Source organism: Myiozetetes cayanensis, unplaced genomic scaffold, assembly GCF_022539395.1.
Source record: "Myiozetetes cayanensis isolate MyiCay16 unplaced genomic scaffold, myiCay2020 scf10, whole genome shotgun sequence".
NCBI classification, from domain to species: Eukaryota; Metazoa; Chordata; class Aves; order Passeriformes; family Tyrannidae; genus Myiozetetes; species Myiozetetes cayanensis.
The window spans coordinates 31,223,271-31,248,094 of NW_026086605.1; the positions used below are offsets into that span (position 1 = coordinate 31,223,271).

At 44.1% G+C, this 24,824-nt stretch overlaps 1 protein-coding gene and 1 long non-coding RNA gene across 9 annotated transcripts in view; one reads left to right on the forward strand and one right to left on the reverse strand.

Moving 5' to 3' along the window:
• Window positions 1-518: 518 nt before the first annotated feature.
• Window positions 519-1,984, forward strand: LOC126634805 (uncharacterized). Its single transcript, XR_007627437.1, has 2 exons — window positions 519-716; window positions 1,328-1,984. It is a non-coding gene; the product is annotated as an uncharacterized LOC126634805 (long non-coding RNA).
• A 3,088-nt stretch (window positions 1,985-5,072) lies between these two features.
• Window positions 5,073-24,824, reverse strand: part of JMJD1C (jumonji domain containing 1C) — a 154,570-nt gene continuing 134,818 nt past the window's right edge. For all 8 annotated transcript variants that reach the window (XM_050305485.1, XM_050305492.1, XM_050305487.1 and 5 more), the window contains 13 exons: window positions 22,275-22,364; window positions 20,814-20,941; window positions 20,419-20,632; window positions 19,726-19,940; window positions 19,196-19,474; window positions 18,653-18,821; window positions 18,150-18,240; window positions 17,909-18,039; window positions 16,685-16,807; window positions 15,511-15,650; window positions 13,159-13,335; window positions 8,007-8,138; window positions 5,073-7,668 (listed from right to left, as the gene is read on the reverse strand). In XM_050305485.1, the coding sequence (XP_050161442.1) occupies window positions 7,579-7,668; window positions 8,007-8,138; window positions 13,159-13,335; window positions 15,511-15,650; window positions 16,685-16,807; window positions 17,909-18,039; window positions 18,150-18,240; window positions 18,653-18,821; window positions 19,196-19,474; window positions 19,726-19,940; window positions 20,419-20,632; window positions 20,814-20,941; window positions 22,275-22,364 (1,979 nt within the window). In that variant the 3' untranslated portion in view covers window positions 5,073-7,578. The remainder of the gene's footprint in view (window positions 7,669-8,006; window positions 8,139-13,158; window positions 13,336-15,510; window positions 15,651-16,684; window positions 16,808-17,908; window positions 18,040-18,149; window positions 18,241-18,652; window positions 18,822-19,195; window positions 19,475-19,725; window positions 19,941-20,418; window positions 20,633-20,813; window positions 20,942-22,274; window positions 22,365-24,824) is intronic.

Genomic DNA, 24,824 nt, shown 5'->3' on the forward strand with positions numbered 1-24,824 from the left:
ACCTCCCTAAGCAGCCCATTCCGATGGCTGATCACTCTCTCCGTAAAAAATTTCTTCCCAATATCCAACCTAAACCTCCCCTGGCACAGCTGAAGACCGTGCCCTGTTGTCCTACTGCTGGTTCCTGGGAGAAGAGATCGACGCCCACCTGGCTACACCCTCCTGTCAGGGAGTTGTAGAGGGTGATGAGGTCTCCCCTGAGCCTCCTCTTCTCTAGGCTCAACAACCCCAGCTCCCTCAGCCTCTCCTCATAGGATTCTCATAGGGTTCTTACACTGGAGCGTCCCAGGGCAGCTCTGTGGTTCTGCCCGGGACAGCCCCCTGGAGCCGCGGGGACGGCGCTGGGAGCGGGGCACACCCACTGCGGGGCTGGGCTGGGCTGACAGGGCGGGCTCGGCCCCTGCCCTGCCCTGGTACCCGAACGGGGCTTTCCTCGGGGTGTTCCCGTGTGTAGTGGAGGCCTTAGCTAACCTCAGCTGTTACTGATTTATGGAAAGTATTCAGTATTGCAAGCTACCTCATTTTAAGTTGTTCTTGTGCTGTTAAAAGGTGAGCTTGCTTTCTAAAGGTGCATTTTTTTTCCAGAATAGGCTTGGAAGTGCAGCAAGAACACCCTACTGCTGTGTAAATTGTCCCCTGGCCTCTCTATACCTGGTGTCTTCTGTGCTTGAAGGAGAGTAGGGACTGGAGGCTAGAAAAAGTCTATGGAAACAGAGGTAAGATGAGGTCATTAGAGGAGGTACCTTGTGCTGAATTGTAGCTGGAATCTAATCTTGCTGGGGTGAAAAAGTTGTTTTTCAGTTGGTGCAAATGGCCCCACAGCCCAGCTGTGATGAGGTGACCTGTTTCAGGGCAGCCCCAGCTCGCTGCTCCCACCAAAGGGAAAGTCACAGTCTCTGCTGACACCTGCCTGGCTGCTCAGGTGATGAGGCAGAGCAGCACAGTAAGTAAAGAGAAAATGGCATGTGCTTACAAGATGGAAACAAAGTGACTTAAGCGCCTAACTGCGCTGGTAGGGCTGGTAGATCAGGGCTGCAGACATTTCAGTGGTCTCTGCAAACAGCAGTTAGAGGAGGAGGAAGCACCTTCTAGCCTGGCTACCTCTGCTAAAGAGACAGGGTTCCTCAGAGGTGGGAGCATGGGGCTCGCCAGCTTTGCCTGTTTTCAAGACTAAACTGTCCCTTCACGTATAGCTGCATAAACAAAGACCTGAAGGAAGCTGTGGGAAGGGTAGCCAAATGGAGGCAAAACTCCACACTGCCACTTTGGAAAATGGTGGTAAAACTTTTCTCTCTCCTGCAGTGCAAATGTTTGTTTGTTCTTGCAGTCTGCCTGCTCAACCCAGGACTGCTGCTGAATCCCAACTGCGGGCAGTAAGGCTGAGCACGAGAGTGTTCCACTCCTGTGAGCGATGCTGAGTTTTTCCAAGTAAGGAATTCTTCAGTATGAATCCAGAGCTAAGCAGTAATTCAGTGCATGGGAAGAAAGGTAGGTTGTACAGAGAATACTCACCACTAGAGGACAGGTTTTATAGATGCATGGCAATAACCTAAGGAAAGCTGTCTTCCGTGGCTGTCAGCAATTAGTTTAAGCCCGAACAATTTAGGCCTGGTTTAAGTCGTTATTGCTCAGCCCAGACCCGCTCCCTTGTGCTCGCAAGCCCCCGGCTGCCACCTGGTGGGAGCCCCGTGCCCGGCCGACCCTGCCGAGCCTCGGGGACCCTCCCTGCGCCGTGGCCTGTTCTGCCACCGCCGAGCCCACGGGCTCCTTCCCGGCCGGAGAGAGCAAGGCGGAGGTGCGGTGCGGGAATGCCGTGCAGGAGGTGACCGGGTGCAGCAGCAGCAACAAAGTGGTAGGTAAGTCGCTGGTGGTCACACAGCGTGGCACCAAAGCCTGGCACAGTACGTGGAAAGATTCCCATGGGCAGGGAGTCTGGGCTGCGCTGTTTTACACGGGCAGAATTAAACAACTCTGTTGTCCATCATTTCAGTGTCTCACCAATTTTAAATACACGTCCAGACACTGCCTTCTATTCATAGACTTTGCCTTAACCACAGAAACCATCCTTGTCTTGGAACCCAGAAATACTGGCCCTGTTGAATACAGCCAACATATGCTGTGCAGAAAGAAACTGTAATTACCCAATCTCTGGCTATATCACCACAGAAAGAGAAACCAAAGAAAAGCAACTAGGAAGCAATGTGGAGAGTCTCTTGAGAATAAAATCTGCAGACTGCACCACCAATTGCTACTTAGAATGATGGCTAAAACCAAAATACAGAAGTGTTGGGTTTTGTATTTTGGTTTTACATAAAGGGAAAAAAGGATCTTGTGACTGCTTTCTCTGAGAGCATTTCCATGTTCAGGAACTCCAGCCAGAACTGTCAACAGCAGCTCTTCAGCCATCTGCAATTCCTGTTGACCTGCCTTCAGTGGTAGGGACTACACCTTGTCTAGGCTCCTATTTCTCACAAAAGGTTGGATCAGATGATCTTTTAAGGCCCCTCCAACCTGGGCTGCTTTACAGTTCTATAAAAGCAGGCCCGAGAGCAAAATAGATGGAGAAAACCAAGTACAGCCACAATGTTTCCTGTACTGAATTGGACTAAAAATAGAGCAAACAAAATCAAACTGTTCCAAAGCAATTGGAGCAGTGGTGTGGCTGCCACAAGTCAGGTATAGACTGGACATTATTTGCTAGACCTTCCTGCCCGAGTATGTGGAGTTCAACTGTATAAAAAGTGCATTGCTCCCTCAGGACTCAGAACTATGGCTGTCTTCCTGCACCTCCTTTCTCTCCCATGTTTGTTTTCCCAGAAGTAACCTCAGCTTAACCAGGGTTTGTCTTGTAATCATTTGAAGTGTTCCCTCAGGCCCATTTGCTGCAGGAGTTAAGGTATTATTGAGATCAAACAATATGAAATCCTTAGAGCTGTGAAAATACAGGATTTCCTGCCCCAGAGCTACTAAACCCTACTCTTTAATTTCACTAAGGAAGCACAGCACTACGGTAAAACCACATGCCCAGGGACTGCAAAAAGAAACAGGCATCTGGGTCAACAACGTATTGTCTTGGTATGGTTGGAAGGTACCAGAAATGTTCACTTTGAAATATAACAACAACAATCCTTCAGTCTTCCACACACTTTAGAAGGGCCCATGTTTAGAATGCCACTGTTTGCACACAACACATCAGGTAAATGATGTCTTCACTGTGCTGTGAGGCAAGATTTTCCTACAGCTATATATAGACGGTAACTTCCTTTTCAAAACCCATGAGAACAAATGAAAAAAGCAGAGAGGTACAGAAGTTTGTGTGTGCTGCTAATGCTGCAGGGCATTTGCTCCTTGGGCAGTTTCCTGGGCACCCTGCTGAGACTGGAAGAAAGGAACATGGTGGTGGATAACACGGGGCACCGAGGGCTCTCTGCCCTGCTGGGGCACATGCCCCATGGGAACACAAAGGCAGGGCAGGAGAAGCTCCAGCCAACAAAGCAGAAGTCAAAAGGTGAAAAGCAGGAGCGCAGGGCAGAGCTGACATTGTTTGAGGCAAAGCTGGGGGTCAGGAGGGGAAAGCACAGCAAAGCCTCCATCCAGGATCTCAACAGCAGCTCATGCAGCACGGATGTGGGGGAGAGCACAAACATCCTGCTCAGGAAGGCAGCAGAACAGGCCATGGTGGCTGTGGAAGGAGGAAGGAAGGGAAATTCCCAGTTCCAGGCGCAGGGCAGGGAAGGCTGTCAGCTGTGAGAGCAGCAGAGGGGGTGACAGGATGTCACGGGAGAGGGTACAAACAGAATTACCACCTACTGAAAAGGTCAGGGAGCATGAGAACACAGAGCTGATCAAATGGGGGCTCTGCTCACACACACAGATCTGAGCAGCTTGGGTGAAGCTGGGGGAGCAAAATAAATAGATCTGTAAGTCAGACTGTTACAAACCCCTACATCTGACCTCTGTATCGAGGACCACTTCCCTGCCAGTAATTCCAGCAATTTCTGTTTCTGTGAAACCTTCCACACAGCAACCATCTGTGCTGGAATACCTCAGGTCATCACAGCCCCACTTCATTCTTTGCTAATTGCTTACCCTTCATTAGTTACCTCTGCAGTTCAACTGGAAGATCACTGCTGTGGTCCTTTACTGCAAGGCAGTGCTGAGGATGGAGGTGATGGTCAGGAGCTGGGAAGGAGGGGTGTGAGGAGCAGGGCTCACACACAGTTTGATGAGTCTGAGAAGTGATCTCAAAGGACAGGAAAGAGTTTCAAGGAGAGCAAAGCAGATGAAGACAGAGCTTGATCTCAACAGAAAGGTGACCAAAGATGACACATGGTACTTCATATCCATGCTCTAGGAGCTGACAGCATTCCTGCACTCAAATGGCTTCAGCTCATCTCACTGAATACTTTGGGCTGTATTAAAATAGTTGAGACTGTAGATCAGAAACCCCCCTGAAGAGTCTTTAGGAAAGGGAGATGCGAAAAGCATGCCTCACAGAACATGGAAATGGTCAAGAGGGAAAAACTAACCTGAAAAGAAAACCCCTCAGGTCTCAGACATCAGCCGTGAACACCTCAGGTCACAGCCACAAGCATGACCCAGCCAGATTTCCTGCTCCCATTTCCTGCAGGGGAGCAGGGAGCTCCACTTCATTGTGACAGAGCCAGGAATCTTAAGGCACTGAAAAAGCTGAATTTGGTACACTAAGGACTTTAAAACAAATTTTTTTTTCTTCTTTTAGTAGTATTTGGAGTAGCCACTGACTTTAACAACTTCTCATGGTCTGCCAATCCGTGCAGCATGTGACTTGCAGGGTTTTTCAAGCTGACAGCAATAAACACTTTATAGTGCTCCCTGTCACGCTCAGCCTGTGCCACGTTGTCCCTGGTCACTTGCTTTGGCTTTGTGCCCTCCCATTAGTTACTGGGAGAAATGGTCATTGTGGTGGGCAGTTTGTGAGGACATGTCACCCACAAATGCAGCAATTCCCAAATCAATTTGCAAAATACATCAGGTGATGTTTTTCTGCATCACAAATCCACACTAACCACAAAATTTTAAAACTACACATCTCGTGTAACTACCACATCAGTTTATTGCAGATAAACTCTACTAACAAATCCAGTGGAGAGTTAAACTCTATAGTGACACCTTATTTATGCAGTTCAAAGTCATTTATCATTTCTCTTTGCTACAAAAGCAGCCAAGATCTACTTACTCAGTGACAGTGCTGCACACCATGCAACACTGCAGCTTGAGCCCGGCAGTTTTGCCTCTCCAAAATCACACTCTTAGTCCTAAAATCTTGTCAATCTCTCAGGCTCTTCTTTGGGAACATTCTTGCTGCTTCACCACCCGTTCCACCCACACATTTTTTGCAGAAAAAAAAAAAAAAAGTGTGTCTTTTGTCATACGCTTAAGGATTGATCATCAGCAAAGGTGGCAATAAAAAAGGTCACAAAGGAAGAACTTAAAATATTAACACTTGGAAATACAAATCAGCCCCAGTTCCACAACTCCAGTTGCCCCCTGAGGAGGTAAAAACCTCTCCAGGCTGACAGGGAGGTGCAGGGGATCCCTGCAGGCACTGAGGGGTGGCAGAGGCAGCTGTCAGTGCCCTACAGGCCCAAAGGATGGTGCCAGGGCTCAGGGCTGGAGGGACAGGTGCCATCAGCTGTCAGGCACTGCCCCGAGAGCAGGAAGCCACAGCTTTGGCCAGGACAGGCACAGCAACGTGACACTTTGTGAGAGTGAGCCAGGGGAAACCAACTTCATCCACTCACTGCAGACCCAGCAGCACAAGGACAGGACAGTGATGGCCCAGGCCCAACAACTGCTCTCGGTGCAGGAAAACAAACAAGGGTGGATGTGACCCTCTGCGCAGGAACAGCAACTTCAGCAGCCTCCAGGCATTTCACAAATGTTACAAGTACCTCACCAAAACTCAATCTGGGGGGAAAACACTTAAACCTGATTAAAAAAAAAATCACTCATTTACATATCCTGAACTTGAAAAATAAAGTCTGTGTGCTTACAGTCCACCTATCATTAAGCAGTTGTAGACTGGCAGGTCCTGCATCTCCAGCCAGTGCTCCAGTGCTGTTGGGAAGAACAGAGGAGATGCTGGATGGAAGAGTTTGACATTAAGAATCAACTGCCAAGCACAGCAACAGTAACCCCAGTGTTTCTCTGCAACTTGACACAAATTCCAAGTTTTCAAGACAACTAAAAGATTTCTGGAATGAGAAATTGCTTTTGTGTTTCACTGTTTCTAAGGGTAATTTTTTATGGCGTTTGGGGTTTTTTGGTTATCCAAACCCCCTGTGAGATGTCAGACTGGGAGCAGGACCCAGGCTCATTACTGTACCCAGGCTAATTACCATCCCCTTTCAGACACATCAGGAGCTGGCCAATGGCTGTGCCCAACATCTGATATCCATCTGATCATTTCAATAGTTTTAATAACTTAAATCAAAGTACACTTCAACTTTTCAAATTCCCTCCAAGAGCAGGAATTCCACTCAACTAACATTTATCATTATTAAGTAATACCAGTTATATTTTTTAAACATTTGTTCAGTGGTATTACTTGAACTGTGAAAAGCCACGTTGTTATAAAATAATTACTCCGCAGAAACGCCTTTCCACCCTTCTGCAAAGCAGGAGCCGATTCCCGAAGGGAAGGCGGCTCCGGCCCGCAGTGCCGGCTCCGGCCCGCAGAGGGAGCCCCGGAGCTGCACTGGCACAAACAGACAACACCACGTCTGATAAAGTCATTTTAATGGAAAATGTAAAACCCCTTTCAACTTCAATGTACAAAGCATGTGTAACACTTGCACTTTTAACAAATTAAAGCAAGCCAATGTTTTAAAAAAATACATCATTGAATGTATATATGTATATATTTACATAGCATATTAAGTTTAATATTTAAGCTTTAAAAGTTCACATAAATTTTACCAAAATGAGACAATTTTTAAATAAATTACACCTTTTGAAAACGTTTAATTGTACACTGAATAGCTTCAATAAAATACTGAAGTGTCTGTATTTAATATCTACTTTATATACTTTATATTTTACAAAGTTTACAATTATTTGGCAGTAATTTTCAGATTATGACATGACTGCTGTGCGGACTCAGCAAGATCCCAAATGCAGGCAATAGCTGGTGTTTGTGTCCTACTCTCACAGTAACTGTCTCAATGTAGTGAAAAATATCTGAATTATTTTAGCAAACTGTACAAGTCACATTTACATTTGATCAACAATATAGCATAGAATTTTGTGGGTTTTTTTCCAAAAATAAATACATCATCTTAAATCTTTGACATTTCACAAACTTCATGTACATTATAATACAGACAGCAGAATGCTGCTCAACTGTTTGCAAGTGGAACATGGAATCACAGTGGCTGTGATATGAAGCTCTACCGTCGCAGTGTCATTAACAAGTAAATACGATGACTATTTTTTCTTGGCACTGATGGTTTGTGAAGCTTAAATTAGTGTGCATACCATTCACAGGCCAGGGGAAACGACCTCCCATTGATGGTGACTCCAAAAAGCAGAACGCGCTCAGTTTTCATCTGTATCTTCCATTTCACCTTCGTGGATCTTCAGAGCTCTCACCATTTCTTTAACTGCGTGGTACAAGATATTTTTAACCTGCAAGAACAACAGACAGATTTTAGTAAGGCCTGTGACTGAGGAACTCTGCAAAGTTTAGGACTGAGCCCTAAGCACAGTGGATGGAAAAAAATGAAGGATGCACCGAGCCCGTGCAAAAGGCAACAGCTTTTTACACATTTTAAAATGTCATGTGAAATAAATCAAACCAGCAACTCAAGGGAGAGTCGTTTAGAGCCCTGGCATTGAAGCTGCTGCTCATTGTTATTCTGTGTGAACAGCAGTGAGGAAGTAGCTCCACGCACTGCTCAGCATTTCAATGAGCCCCAGCACGCCCTGCCTTCCCAGCCGCTTCCAGAGCGGCGTCCGGTTCCTACCTGCAGTTTATCATCGTAATTGATTTCTTCCTTCGACAGCCTCAGCTCCTGCGTTAAGTGAAATGACTGTACAAGGTGTTCTGGAGACACAAAGTCTTCAGTTACTTGAACACAGCTGTGAAAATTTTGCACCTATCCAAAATAACAAGAGACTGGTAATTAGTATTTGGAGTTATTCTTTGGCAGAGAGACCTGAGAAAAGAGTGGGCCTTGACATTCCTTAACCACAGCCTTATCAGACTAAAGGGCACCTTCACAGGTACAGAACAATTAAGTGTATTCGACTTATCTAAGAGCTTCTGGCAAAAGGCACACTGAACACTCTGATGTGTTATTCCACCCTTTCACCAGCTGCTGCACAGCCTTCCCAGACACGGCGTAGGATCCGCAGACCCACCCGGCCACAGCTCTGCCTGTCCTGCAGGACCTGGCTCCTCTAGGAGCTTCCACACTCATGGAGAAGTAATGCTGGTGGGAACACTCAAAAGAGAAAAAAATCATGAACAAAGAAAGGGGCAGATTGAGAAGTGGGGGGCAGAAAGCACTTTCTTCTTAGTGGTGTGAGGTAACTGCTGAGGAACAGACACCATCTCCTGCCATCAAGTTGTACCTGAGGACAGCGGAGAGGGAAAATGCTTCCTGGTTGTGACCCAAATATCAACTCCTGCTTGTTCCCTTTAGGAACATTCAGCATCAGATTTTCACCCCTAAACCCTTACAAATTACACTGTAATTTTTAATTCAGCATGTCAAAACCCCCAATTCCAACTGCTCCTCACAGAGTTGTGCAACATCAATTCTGGGGAATTCCCAAAGCCTGTGGCTGGGGAGGCATCCCAGCAACACCCAGTCCCACCCTGCTCAGGGCTGACAGACATCTGCACATTTTAAGGTCACACCTAGCAAAATCTAGATTTTTTAAATGTACACTCTAAAATTTCCATTATGGTACCTGACACTCAAAGAAACCCCCGGGGCCTGCACAGCTGAGGACACAGGACTTCATTTAAAAATTATTCTCTTCTTCAAAACCACTGCCGAAGTGTGATTTCACACGGCAGCTCAGCCCTCTACAGCCGAAATCCCAGCGGTAACCCCAGCTCAGCACTCGTGTTGCATGTGGGGTTTCTGCAGCCTCATCATCACCAAGGACAAAGCAGGGCTGGTCCCTCCTGGGAGTTCATCGCCACAGAAGTCATTCTGGAGACGAAGAGGGTTTGTTGATGCCCCACAATTTGCGAGCGGCAGAAAGCCAGGAGCAAGGCAACACAAGTGCCACTGTGAGGCTCCCCCAGCACTCAGGGAATTTCCTCGAGCCTGGGCTGAAATGCCTCTGCCAAGCTCCAGCCCCCTCTCCTCCCTCACAGACTTCTCACCTCTTTCAAGTCTCTACCTGCCCTTGTTTTCCCTGCCAGCCCATGCAAATCCCACAGGACTCAATCACTTTCTCCTCACCAAGACAAGGTTTCACCAACTCCCTCCCCCCCCTCCACGGCAGAATAGGGAATGTTTCCCTCAGACCTTTCTTTCTGCTGTGCCTTAAGCCTCCTTCCCTTCCAGGGCCTGTCTTAACCGTGTGAAAAGCCTGCAGGGAGGACAGATTTTACCATGGGAATGCCCCCCTGGCAGCCCACAGGCAGTTCTATTTATAATATTTATAGCACAAGCTGATACAGTGACACACACAAATAAAAACGTTGAGCGAGGATCCCCCGGGGTTTGCGGGGTGAGGAGTGCAGCACTCCCACGCCTCTGCCACTTCCAGCTGAACTGACAACAGCTTCACACCCAGCCCACGCGCAGCAGAGGTTTTCCAGCACGGCCAGGAGATGAGTGGAGTGTTGGAAAAGCCTCAGACCTGGGCTGGGACAGGGAAAGGTGACTGGGCAGGGAGGAAAGGGCCACCCACCCGTCCTCATGGCCACAGGATCAGCCACTTCCTGCAAGGCTCAGCTGCGGGAGCTCTGCACTCGCAACGCCCAGACTTTATCCCACATCCTTATCGGAACATCGCCAGGATGTCGCATTACCTCCAGCATGTAATTTTACAATACATAATCCTGCTGTTAAATCAAGATAATACCACTATAAAAAACAACATTATAATAACCTGTTCCTCTATGAACGAGTTTTGCAGGGAAGCCTCAACACCACATTTCAATCACTGATTCCATACCTCTAGCTTTTAATTTATCGCTAAAATATTTTACAAATCTGAAGCCACCAAGTTAAAAACAGACAGGGCATCCCTAGAGATGTCTGTGATGCAGCATGACCCACAGAGGAGGAGCAGAAAGACTGACTCATTCACGACAGTACAACGCTCCTTTTTTAGCCAGGGAAGTTCCAAAGAGAGCTCAGGGCTCCCTGTTCCAAGTCCCACAGAGCGAACAAGGCCCAGACATCAGCCAGGCAGGGACACTGCTGAGCTCCCAACTCACACAGCCAAGAAGGACGGACACTGTGATCCCACAGTGCATCCCTCACACGGCATCCAGGGAAACATCTGCAGAGGTGACCGGTGCAAGGCTGTATCTATTTCTGGCTTCCCCTCCCGGGAGAGCAATTCCCTCCTCAAGAGATACTGCCAAGGCTGCCCTGCCTGTCACAGCTCACAGGAGAGGCTCTGCCTCCCAGCCCACCCGGGAACAGCCTGACTTTGCCTACTGCAGCAATCACAAGGGGGATGTGACTGCTGTCTGCAAGGACACGGGGAGAGGAGAAACCTGGGAAGCAAGAGGAATGCTTAATTCTACCATAAAATGTTAAGAATAAATGACTTTAAAAGCTAGACATGAATCCACAGAACCTGGGCGAGAGGAAAAAAGGATATACAGAAGACACACACACAACCTCCTCCATGTTAGAGCAGCACCTCCATTCTAGACCAGTACACCAGAAGCAGCAGTGTGCTAACAATCCTCCAGGATGGAAGTGTCTGAACTACACCGTGCAGTGACCACAGGCACCCGGGCTCCCTGACTCCAGCCCTCAGCCTGATTTCCTCTGCTCCACAACACTACTGATGAGCAAACAAAAAATAAAAATGTTAATTTACCACCAAATTTAGTATCAACTCTCACCCAGTTAATAATTAAAGACTCATGATGCACATGTAAATCTGAAACACTCAATGTGTAAACTCAGTGTGGTATGTATTCGTGTGCAGACTTATTTTTCAGTGTTTAAATGTGCTTTGTTTCTCTGAAGTGCTGGTGCTGATCCCTAAGGTCAGTATTTATGCATCTCTATTTAGAGAGAGCACTGTGCACACACATGAAAGAACACCATGCTTTCATTTCCTCCTACGTGGCAGATTCACAGGAACTTACTGAAGATGAAAAGGTTCTCAGCTTCACCCACTAAGGTTTAAAAACACCATGTTATTAACTCCTTGGTGCCAGAAGCTAGAACATTACCACTTCAAAAGAAATCTCGAGTTTAAAGCCAAGGAGATAAAGATAAGAGTGATCTTATTTTTGGTCCTTAAATGTATGAACTGCAGGGAAGCCTGGAACAGTCCCCCTACTTCATGTTTTATATTCTGCATCCCTTTATATAATGTCACATGCTATATAAAGCAAATTTCCCAGTACATCTGCTATTTTCTGTGGGTTTCCTTATCACTCTTGTATCTGGGACATCTCTCCCTTATTTCGAGAGATCACTGTAAGGTTGCTGGAGGATTCAATACATGACTGTGGGAGCCCCAGCTGCTTTAGCACAACAGGAGCCAAGAACAACAGCAACGTCAAGACATTCCTTCACCTTTGCGAAGTGACATCAAGCCCTGGAGACGAGGTACAGGGAAAGGTGACCTACAACAACCCCAGATTTGGGTCCCCTGGGTTTGTATGGGGCTCTCTGGGTTTTTTTCTTCTTTGCCAGGAAACGAATCCCTGCAGACTATCCAGAGCTACCTACCACCACGTCAAACCCACCCAAAAACTCACTGGAATGAAGAGGAGCCCAGTCTGGGTAAGGTACCTGTCGTTTCCAATGCCCCAGAACTGACACAGGGACAAAGCAGCTGTCATCACCACAACCCAGTCAGTTCCCCACTGCCCTGGCCACGGTGACGTGGTTAAGCCACTGCTTCCTCCCTGCCAGCGGCTGGAAGCTGATCTGCACATCAGAAACCAAATAGCATCTTCCCCAGAAAGGCCTGGCCTCACTTGAACCCGCGTGGAGATCAGTGATAAATGTTTAATAGCACGATGGTTTACAAGCCCAAGTGCAGGGTGGGCATGCTCCTCATTCCTTGATAGTCAGCTACCTCGTTAGGGCTGCCTGGCAGCTGGGGACACAGCAAGCAAGGAGGCTCCATTTCCTGCTAAAGCAGGAAAAGGTTAATGAGTGAAGAAAGAAATACAATTGTGCTTTCTTCCTCTTTTCACCAAGGAGCAGCAGTTCACAGACTGGGAGGGAAAAAAAAAAGGCCAAACAAAAGGCAGTGCCAGGAGATGACTGAAGCTGCCTGACACAAATTCATCCTGTTTCTCCAGAACTGCCCCACTGGCAGTACTTTTTCTTACATAACTAAGGATTAAATCAGCTCGGCTGCTGCAAAGGCAATATCACTCTTTCTGATGGCAAGAAGGGACAATGATGACTCCAGGTGACTGATGTACCTTCTGTGTAAAAATAAAAAGTGTGGCACGGGAAAACAACCCAAACCCCAGTTACAGGAACACCAGAACACCCACTACAATTCTCCTATGGCTGAAGAGAAAAGCAATGACATCCAGGTGGTTTTTACCTGCTCAAGTTGCTCTCCCTGCCTCTCCTGGGTGAGGTTAACTTTTGGCTTAGAAGAAAAAAATTACTAACCTGACTTTGCCATAACTAACCCCAGTTTGTTTAGAAATCTGCTAAGGAAACGAAAAGTGGAAAACAGTGGTTAATAATAGTCTGTTCATTTGTAATTGTAAAGCAAAAAAAGGAACTAATATTTAAGGCATTCAAGTTGCTGTACATTAGCACTGGCTAATCAGTTACACCACTAGATGTAACTTTATTTTACATTCCTAACAGCCACTAAAAAGCAAATAAAATCTACTTGAGTACAGATGTATCTATGTCTTTGGAAAAAAGTTATTTTACTGCATTTATGCTATTTAATCCTGTGTGTCTTTAAGCTGAGGTACATTACCTGGTGAAGTGCTCCTGCTGGTAGGATAATAGCATCTCCAAGGAACTGAATAACCGTACAGGTTTTTACTCCATATTCTTCAAAAAGTCTTTGGCGAAGTTTTTTGTTCACATACCAACTCTGATCACGGATTGGATCGTGCTCGGGTAAAACTTCTAAGCCTTGCTCCTTCGCTATCTGAAAGTACACAAAGGATCCCAAGTCACTTCCAAAAGAACCAAACCTTTTGCTGATAAAGTGTAAATATATCTAACTTGGCAGTAACGTTACTGTGTTCCTAACAGCCAACCAAGAACTCTCATCAGGGATTCAAAACACCCTCAAAGGAACTGTGAAGTCCCACTGAATTGAAGACATCTGCAGCACTCCCACTCCAAGATGCAGAGCTGTAAAGGACTCAGCACAATAATCTACTAATAAGCCAGACACTCTCTCTGTGGGACTTCTTTCATCCAGAAAATATCTGCCCTCAGTCCCTGTGCTGCCAGTTCCTCAGACTTACAACCTTCAGCTTTGACACAGACAGGCACCACCACAACCCCAGCTCAGGAAAAAAACAGCAGAGAAAAACCCAAGGGTCCTACAGTCCTGAGAAACCTGCTCCAGGTGATTCTGCTTGAGCTCAGGTTTGGACAGAGGGCCCTCAAGAGGTCCCCTTCCCACCCCAATCCCACTGGGATAAGAAGTTATTTTCCTGCCATCCCATGAGGGTATTCAGAAAAAACGATGAACGTATAAAAATACTTCCTGACATCGGTAAACTGAACTGCACACACATTTCTCACCACATGAACCACAGGGGAACAAACACTACCCTTAATCAACTGCTACTAAATCAATCCTATTGACTCCGATCCACCTATCATGAAAATCATCTCATTAAAAACATCGATTTTTACTTATATTGATATTAAATATCCTTAATTATGTGATGCAAAGCTTGAAGCAGTTCTTCAGTATTATCCCACTTTTCTGTACTAACAAGATAGTGAGATTTTATCTCTTAGCAGGCAAATGGTCCCAACGTTTACCATCAATTAAATCTCCAATTCAGTACTTCCAAAATACCCTCCAGTACACGACTCATTCTGGATACCAGAGCAAGCTGTGACAGCAAATGACAACCTTCATTACACAGCATCTGAAGTGCTTCTGTTTCAAACCTGCTGCTCAAAGAGTTTCACAATGTCCCTTGACTGCTCTGAGACAGGAAACGCTGAATACTCCTCATTGTCCACCTGTTCCCTCGCAGTTGTACTTTTGTTCACAATTCTTTCTCAAACTGAAGAGCCACAATCTAATTTATGAGCATCTACTTTTTGAATGAACAGAAAAGTCTTGCTGTATAATTCATAATCTCCTGGAATTAGCTGTGTTTTATTTACTAGTTCTCTTTTTCCCCCACAGTTCAGCTTGCCAAAGAGCAAATGTTTGAGTCACCAGAGGACAGCTGCCCTGGTACAAAAACACTGCTTTATTGTCCAAAAGAATCTTCACTGCTAGAGCTCTCAGGCTTTCCCTGCCGGCAGTAGAGCCCTTGGCCTCCAGTCTTTTTATGGACCCCTTTGGCTTAGCCAGTTAAAACTCATCTGATTTCTTCCCACAGTAGAAGAGAGAAAAGATTTCTTTTCCTCAAGCAAGCACTTCAGTGATATTTTGGTATTTCTATGTCATCCAGCCAGGCTGTCTCCTAGAACATCAAAACACACTGACGACAGGGCACAGAAAACTGCTTCCAACACGGTATCCCTACATTTAGTGCCACTGGTGGATATTCAACCTATGGAACAACCTGCAAGGTTCTGATGTGGCTCTAACTTGTTGCATCACAGGCTGCACTGTAGCGAAGGAGTAAGTTTGCTGCCCTTGGATACGTTATCCCAGTGCTTCCACCTTCTCTAAGAGCCAAGGCATGTTCTCTGAGCTAAGTGACCTAACACAGAGCCCTGAGGAATGTCAGTGGCTGCTGGGTGGCAAGGTCAGGGGTTTTGGCATGGGTCAACTCACTAAAAATTCAGCAGCTGATAACGCGCGAATGGATCAGTGACAGAAAAACATCATCCTACCGATTATCCTTTGTATTAGAGGAGGACAAGAATAATCTCTATGCTCTCCTGAGCCTTCAGAGTTTGCAGGCCACCTGTAACTCTTATGAAGTGAATATGGATCATGCTATGTATTTTATTTGTTGACAATGTAGCAGGTCAATTATAATCTATTTTATGTGCTATAAAGAAGTAATTTTACTTCTCTCTCTTCCCTCACACTTGGGTGGAGTTGGTGGTTTCTGCCAGCCCCCTTTGATTTACCAATTACTTGGTTTATTTATAAATTACGTGTAATGAATCTGACCTTTTGCAGAAACTCTCTTATCTTGTCAGCATCTTTGCCAGCGTAAATGTGCCATAAGGCACCAGGTAATTCACTTGAATCCTTCAACCGCTTCCTTAAAAGGTCATCCAAATCTTCCTCCTCCAACTTCTTCAAAACTCCTAAGATTGAACAAAAATGTTCTTTAAGTGTGAGGCAGAGGAAAAACTTTAAAACTAAACACCTTCCTTTCAAATATCCTGTGAGACCAAGCAGAATAAAAGTTTGCTGAATACAACAGGAGCCCCCAGATGACCTCTGTGTTCAGTGTTTGTAAACAGGTACTAGAACATGAATGCCATGGATATCTTAAAAATACAGTTAATTTTTAAACTTGTCCACATTTCTTGAATTTGACAGAACACAATCTCTTGCCTGAAATAAACAAGCAGGCTGGTAAAAAAAAATTAAAAGAAGAAAAAGGTGTTTTCCTGCAGTCAGCACAAGCAGCGTTTAGCATGCTGTTCTAGCAGGCAGAGCTCTCCCAGGATGCTCAAGTTTGCTGCTATTAACTTAGTGCATACCCAAGTGAAAACAAAGTAAATAAAAGACAAACCTTACTGCAGCTCTATTACTCACATCCCAAATCTACACTTGCTGATTGTGGAGTAAGAGGACAAAAGAAAAAGGGGAAGAAACAAAACTATTTCAGTGATTTAAAGACTGTTTCACATAACCAATAAACCTCATAGAGATGACTAACATACACCAATTTAAGCTCTCCAGTGCTGAAAAATTACATTACAGTCCAAATTCAATAGAGTGAACACAGTGCACCCAGAAGGAGCAGAATAAACAGAAGGTCTGGCAAATACATCATCCTGACATAATTGTTAGAACCACCACAGCTGCCAAAGGAAATCCTTCATCCCGCACTTTCATTAGCTGTGCCAGTCCCAGCACACGAATGGTGCATCAATTACAGGTGAAGGCAAAAAAAAGTGAGAAGAGGCCCAAATACCATTTCATAATTCATGAACTGCAGTGTATTTATGCAGAACTAATATGTCTGCAAACTCTTGAAACAAAGAATCTCCCAGGTTTAAGGAAGTATTTATGGATATATCCCACCCCCTTCAGCAGAACGGCGTCAACACTGGAAGCAGCAGAACATTCAGTCCATCCACACCTGTACAGTGAGTGAGCTTCCCTTTACCTGATTTGGAAAGCACTCCATTTCCTTTTGCTATGCCAACATAAACAAGGATGTTCACGACATCAGACACTTCGATATGGAGATTTGTGGTTCCTATATCATGGTCCTTAGTAGCAGCCACACCTGTGGTACAAGACAAAATTAAGATTTGTTGCAGTGCATATTCACCTTCAAACAGAAATGTGCAACAACTGAGAAGACACTTCTGAAAGCATACTCAGCATCACTGAGATACACAAACTACAAACATGCTTCTGGTTCACCTGCTAAACAAGGAAATGTTACTTGTTAGCAGACACCGTGAGGTGTCTCTTAGCCCAGGTAACTGTCCCTCTGTAGCATTTGTGTCAGAACAAAATGTTTCAGCAGAACAGTGGGAGACATTTCCTGACCATTGTGTTCCATTCCTCCTTTCAGGGTGTTCAGTGCAGAATGCAGATACAATGAATAAACAAGGCTATCAAATATGTCACTTTTATGTCTGGCTGTAAGCGGAGTTCTTAATCAAAATAATGCCCAAACAAGGAGGAAAATTAATTTTAAATTTAAAAAATGAAAACACACATTCTTACATCAAAAGGACATTTTAGAACACTAAGCCTTACAGCAGTATTACATGAGAGAGTAAATTAAAGATTTAAAGACTCAGTCCTTCAGACCCATGCCTTGATCACTACTGTTAATATGTTTACTTCAAAGGACACCTGGAGAACTTTTTAAATCAAAGCTATCACATCACAAATTACCACTCATTTCTTGTCCTATTACAACAATCTGTAAAACAGAAACGAACAAAATTTTTTGGAAAAGGAGTGGATGGAAAATATCTGAGGGAAACCACCTTTTCTGAACAGGTTTTTGAGTGTTCAGCACACAAAACAAACTATGAGAAATATGCTGAGACTTATTTATGGCCAGAATTACAAAGACAGTGACATCTCATGAAGTGTTCTGTCATACAGCACTTCTCAAGACAGGATCTAGCTCTGTGTAGAAGCACATAACCATTTCTATGCTTCCAAAGGCTGTAACAGCACAAGAAAAGATAGAAAGAAATGCAGAAGCAGCTAAGCTCTCATGCCTGAGGTGCCTGTGCTGTTAATATTCAGTCTTTCTCCTACACTGAGTGAACAATTAGCCTTCAAGTAAGCTCAGCTTTCTATCAAGCATTGTAACACGTGACATTCTACAGGTTCAAGGGTCTGCACTTCAGGGCACACTCACCATATGCACTGCACAGTCTGGGTCCCAAATCTGGACGGACAAAAAATCCTGGCAGATGAGAAGCCAAGTTTAGTTTTCCTTCTGGACTACAGTATTCAGGCAAGGGTAAACTTTTTAGTAAGTCCTCATATCTGAAGGAGAAAGGAAAGAAGAATGTAATTGAATTTGTGCCATTACATAGAGAGAGAAAAACCCAACACGGGGACTGACTTAAGAATGTCCGATGTTAAACTCAAAATACCTTGCTGGCATCATGGCCTTGAAATCTTCACCAGAAGGCCAATCTTTCAGTTTTAGTAGAGCTGTTTCCCCATTTTTTACTTTCTGCCGTTCTGCAAGTAACACAGAAATTAGTAAAAGCTAATACACTGTAGATGTTTTACTTTATTCAACCAAAACAGAGAGCTGAACTCTTAAACCTATCAATAATCAAAATTTCATGCATGAAACAGCAGATAAATTATTTCAAAACTCAAGAATGATACAAACGAAACTCAATGAGTTAAGGAACAGTGACATTTGTTTGGTTTCCTAGTCAGACCTAACCAGTGTAAACAGTGCATCTTTGATTCTGCAAACATATAAAATGCCAGTTTCCATCACATTCTCTGGAAACAGATTATCCACAACTGTCTTTTAAAAGTTTCTTCAAAGCCTCAAAATCCATAAAGACTATTATTAACTGCAGTTTCTAACACTGATCATGCTCAGAATCAATAGAATAATACATTCACAGTAACATACTTGAAACATCTTCAAAACCATCCCAGAACTCCTTGACATTGGTGTTTGAAATGATACTGTCTTTGCAATTCAAGATATCGGCTTGCTGGTTTCCAAAATCCAGACTAATGGACTCAGCTTTCCACAGGCTGAAGTTCATTTTCTTATGCATACCCGACACCAAAACAGGCTGTAAAAAGAAAAATAAAATAAGTAAAAATAAAATCAATATTTATCCTTTCCCAAGTACAAATGCACCTGAAATACACACTGAAGACCCTGGCCCTACCGAGCTGTTAACAATTCCTCCAGGAGCACCCATTCCCAAACGTGTCACACACCTCTTTTTGGACTCTGAAACTTCCACAACAGGAATTTCTGATTCACCATGAGCAAGTAACTGAAGTTTAACTACACAATTCCCCTGTGGGCTATCCCTGACAGGTTTTTGCCCACTGATAACAATGCAGCTTCACACATGGAGTCAGGCGTTTGTGTCCCTCAGCACAGCTCCCCAGGGTTCACACTGAGGTCACTCCACACACTGAACGCCTCAATACCTACCCTGCCTTGTTTCCAGCACTCTTTGAAGAGCTTCCAGTTGTTGCTGTTTTTATGGTCTCTGAGCCACAGAACGTGCTTATCACAGATCCATGAATACTGAATATCACTGTACCGTTTACTGCAGTCATCCTGAATACATTTTTTATCATCCTTTGGCTCATCTTTTATTTCAGATTTTACATTTATCTTTGGTGCTCTGTTTGGTGGAATCTTGTTTTCTACTACTGAAGCAATTATGTCATCAAGGATGTTTGGCATAGTCCTTCCACTCTTGCCACTCTGTTAGAAAACAAACAAATTTATGCTTAAACAACATAAAAGCAAATGAAGTTAGTGTAGTTCCTTCTGCAGTAGAATAACATTTCAGATATATCAATTCTGACCATATATAAAAATAAATAAAACATTAATGTGTGTGTGTCCATATGAAGTTTTCGTATGAAGTTTTCAGCCATCGGACAACGTGCCAACACAAATGATACAGACTTTCAAATCCTGGCAGAAAAACTGTGTGACTTGTAAACACTTACTGCTGTTCCTGTGGAGTAAACTGGAGCAAAAGCAATGCCAGCGTCAGTGGAACCCAGCCGCAGTTTGCCCGCTGTTGTAGTTAGTAAGTCTCGTAAGGTTGAGCCCTGCTCGTTGTTCTGGGATGCAGGAGGGGAGTTTTTACAGTTCTGGGACTCCAAATCATCCTGGTCTTTCTCTTCCTTTGAATGTTTTCCAGAAGGACACTCTTTGTTCTCTAAAACAAAAATAATCATTGGGAGTTTACATTGTTGTGTCAACGAAGCAGTCACAGGAACAGCACCACTGTCCTGCACTTCACACTGGTGGTAACACACTGTGCAGCACCAGTGCTTTATCCACCCGAAAACACACCAGAGGATGAGCCGGATCCTTCGAAATGCCGTCAAACAGTGTGACCAAGAAAAGGCCTTCCTCAGCACCTCAGACACGCAGCTGAGTGAGCACCTGTCCCAAATGGGACATGCTGTAGCTGGAAATGTTCCCACATCACCCATGCATTCCACTAGTGGCCCTTTGGGGATTCAGATGCCACCATGAAAAGGCACTGCAGTTTCAAGGTTAAAATTACTGGGGAACACAGTCTTTACTTTTCGTAACAGCAAACGGTGTTATATTTCTCATAATTAATTCAATTGCGTTACCAGTGGTGCCTCCAGAGTCATGGACAAGATATGACAACTTCAAACACGTACCTTTCTTTTCTTCTCTGGCTTTTTGCTCTGCAAGATCAGCCAGCCAGTGCAGGGGGGACTGGGATTCGGGCGGTGTTAACTTGCTGTCTGTGCTTACATCACTCCTTGGGCTCACGTTACCATTTGCCTCAGACTTTTGAGGAGTGTTCTGCTGTTGAGACTCAGGTGTGCACAGGGAAATTTTATTACTGTGGTTAAGGACATTCTGCAAAACCTGTAAAGAACAAATTTGGTTTTAACTCCACAGCTTTGCTCTAATGTATTTCAAAGACAAGGCCAGCACTTAACTGTCACGTATGCAAATTAAAATGCAGCTGGCGCTATTCAAATACAGAAATCCACAGGAATCACAACACTTGAGCAAGCTGCAATATATACACACATTCTAGACTCACCTGAGACACACCATTCATTGCAGGGAGCTTGCCAGCTTGCGTGCTCTGCTTGCTGGTGCACTGACAATGCGATTTAATTTCAAATTTTTCTCTAATATTGTGCATAGCATCTAAAAGATCTGTCAAAACTAGAAGACAATTAAGAAGAAAATCATCAGCAGCTGTCAATCATTTTGTGACCCTCTTCACAATACACACACTGTGATGCTAAAATGCTATCTCCAAGTATTTTCATAATTTAAACTCTTAGAAATCTTAAATTTAATACTCAAAAATACTATAAAACGACTGCCCAGTTTATTTTAAAGCTTGTGCAGAAAGAGAGACCTTTAATTAAGTAATTGCACCCTACTCTTCTGAATAATCTAACCTGTATTCTGCATTCCCATCGCGTGGCACACACCAGGCAAGCCAGTCGTTCATTATTTACTTCTTATTGTTCAACAGGTGCATCATTGCTCCATTTATTAAAACCATCAACTGCAGACTGAGTGAGCCACATCTTGACAAAAAAATTAGTATGTGACCATGTAAATGAAGGCTGTTTGGTAATGGATATGCACAGGAGGACACCACCGAGGCTACGTAGGCAGCTTTCGCTGTGCTCTTTCCAGACAAGTGGGTCACTTCACAGTGTAAAATTAAAACCAGTTTCAGACTGGAACCTGTTCTGAGGAATGTCACAATCTGAATTTGCTATGGAATCCAACCAACCTTCATTTCTACCTGACCTAACATGCAACAATCCATAAAATAATGACTGGCTCTGTATTTTCAGCTTAAAATAACCTGTGAATTTACTTATTAAGGGCACATTTGAGTTTTCTGTTTTCTAGTCTGTATCAAATGTTGCCAGAAATTCTAAGTACATTTGTGCTAGTAACCACCCCCACACCTAACTGCACTGCTTCAGGAAACTTCCTTGGTTGAAAGAAGTCTGAATCTAGCTGGGTTTATGATTACTGCTTAGTTTTTCAATTATCACAAGCTCCTGCATTTTGCTCAATCAGATGTCCAACCAAAACATTTTCTTTTCTGTGTGGGTGAATGGGACAGACAACAATGGAAAACAAATCCCCAGAAATCTCTTGCCACACAATGCTCTGGGATGTTATAAACATTATATGAAGATCTTTCTTTTAACAGCTAAGGTCAGAGTTATTAAGCACATTCTGGCTGGTTTATTCTGCTCTGAAAAGGTACTAATTGGTCAAGATCTTTGATTTCTTCACTGCCCATCCCCAAAACCCCTTCACACATCTGTCAGCACACTCCCTTACTGTCTTCATCATCTGTGCCACTGCTGGTAACTGCCCAGAATCACCTGCCTTACTAAGACGATTTAACTCAATTGTCAGGTTTTTAAATGGAAAATTAGAAGTTTCAAGAAACAACTCTGGCCTCTCGTCACAGAAAGGTGCAGGGAAAAAACACATTCTGCTCGTTCACACATGGTCTTACCAGAGCCTGGAATAATCTGGGTTGGCATCAGGTGCTTGTGATCGTGGGGCTGTCCCTTCACACACTTCATCCAGGCATACAACTCCTTATCTGCAAAACACCATGGCCAATGTTTTACTTTGCTTACAGTGCACACAGAGTCAACGTTCTTCAGACTGATTTTAGTTAGCAATGTTTTTCTGAACATACTAACTCTTCTGCCCTGGTATCCTGCGTGACAAAGACCTGCACACAACAGGAACTTTTTCACAATAAGGAAAACAGAGTTTTAACAATCCTGAAATCTGAAATGACTGCACCTGTAACACAGGGCCTTGCCAATAACCTCGAAGTTTCAAAGTATATTCCCTTTATTATATTTAGTCACTTGCCAGTTTAACAGAGGTCAAAATCCTTTCCAGTTGCTATTGCTACAGTTGCTATTGAGGCCGTGAGCCTCCCTTAATGAATCCTGCCATGGAAAAGACACACAATTAGGCTGCAACTGTAAGGTTAATCCACTTGGACAAAATCCACGCTCCAAATAAGTGGCTGTCTTCAACCAGCGGTTGGCTAAACAAGGCAAAAAGATGAACTCCTAAACCAAATGGACTCTCTGAGCCAACCCACCCTGCAGTTACACCAATGTACTGGTGGCACAAAGGAGAGGGAAGTTGCATCACAAGTTTATGTCAGAATGAAGCAACCATGAAACTGTAAGTCTTGTATGTATTGGTTGAAAACCATTTGTGGTAGCAGAGAGGGCCTAACCAGTAAGAGAGAGAGGCTTTCTATAACGTTTCAGGAAGGCTGTCCTGAAATACACAGTGCAAAGAGGAACAATGAGAGCAAAAAACAGTCTGGCCAAACAACTGTTTACCAACCTGCTACGTGATTTGGGAGCAGAAAGAACGAAACTTCTCTCTCAACCCCCAGTCTTGTGTCCTATCCACTGAACTGCTAGTTTAAAGACATTTTTCCAAAACCTTTTACTAGCTTGCTCAGCTCTAGCAGTGTAAAAGGAACCATTTAACACATTTAAAGCATTATTTTCTTACCCTGTAGTGGATACACAACATACCAAATATTCATTTCAGATAAATATTAGACTTGCAAGCTATTTTGTAGTTGTTGTAACTCCTGAAACATAGAATTATCTAACTGGTCACAAACTAGATAAATCAAGAAACAAAGTAGCATATATTTACTTAATCTATTTTCTCAGCGAAATGCCCTAACATGGCATTCCACTTGATGGTGCCACGAACTGCCTGAAAGTAACAACGGTTGCACATTCATGTAGTAAAGTAATGAGAGAAGTCATTGATAAGTATCTGAATATGGAACATTTAAACCTCTAACATTCCTGCTGAAGCAGGGAAAAACCAGGGGATTCTCTGTTACATTTAGCAACTGCAAAAACAACTACCGCTTCCAGGAAAAATGGTGTAATATAAAGTGCTATTATACAGAGATAGGTGGGTGGTTCTGAACTTTTTAAGAGAGTGCCAAAGGAGAAATACAGTTCACATGAATCCTGCAGCATCATTAGAAATGAAGCCACAGAGAGGGAAACTGTCATACCTCTGCTTTTGCATGTAACACTGTGACATACAGAAAGGAGAAAGTCTTCCCTGTTAGAAGACTGGAAAGAAGCCTCCTTCTTTATACTGCTTTTTCAAACTTCTGAGACATTTTACTAAAATTTTCCTGGCTGCTTAACACACACACACTATAAAAAGCCTCTGGCTGCATGTTCCCACCAGGGTAAATAATGTTCGGCATACATCCCAAGCCACGTCAGATGGATGCACACACACAGACTTAAGCCAGTGGAGAGCTGCTGAAGCAGCCTCCAGCATTAAAGCATTAACAACTGTTCCCAGTGCTGGAAAACACTGGCATTAGTTCCCTAAAAACTTCAGGCTTCGATGGACGTCTCTGGGAACATCCTCTAACTGCAGTGTAGGGGGTTTCTCACTGCAAGCCAGGGACAAAGTAGGTGAGACTCTCCACTTAGGAAAGCTTTGCCATCTAACAGTTAAACTTTATTTTACTAACATTTCACATCTGTGACATTACACTGCTATGACAAACATGAAAATGCTTTTCCAAACAGCATTATACTTGAATCAGTTCCTGGCACAGCGTCTGACCGCAGAGCTGTGCCAGGGCACAGTGCCTGCCTCCCGGGGAAGGCAATTCATTCCCCCAAGCAGGCCGAGCACCAGTGTGTCAGCCCAGGGCTCAAACACCAAATCAATCTTCCCAGCGTTCCTCTTTGCAATTGCAACCAGGTTGGGTCACCCAGAAATCAGAGGTTTGCAAGTCAGTCCTGTTACACTTCTCTATGGACTAAACTTGACATTTCCATTAAAGCACAGGAATTACATGAAACTGGGTATGTGTGTAGGCTGATGGATGGTGAGACCTCCATTAACACTCATTTTAAATACTACGAGAAATATTTTTCTCCATCTCTTTCTTTTTTATGATAGAACTATACAACAGGCTGTTAAGTCAGTATGACAAGACATGCACCTCTGGAAGGAGAACTCCAGAAGGCGTTCA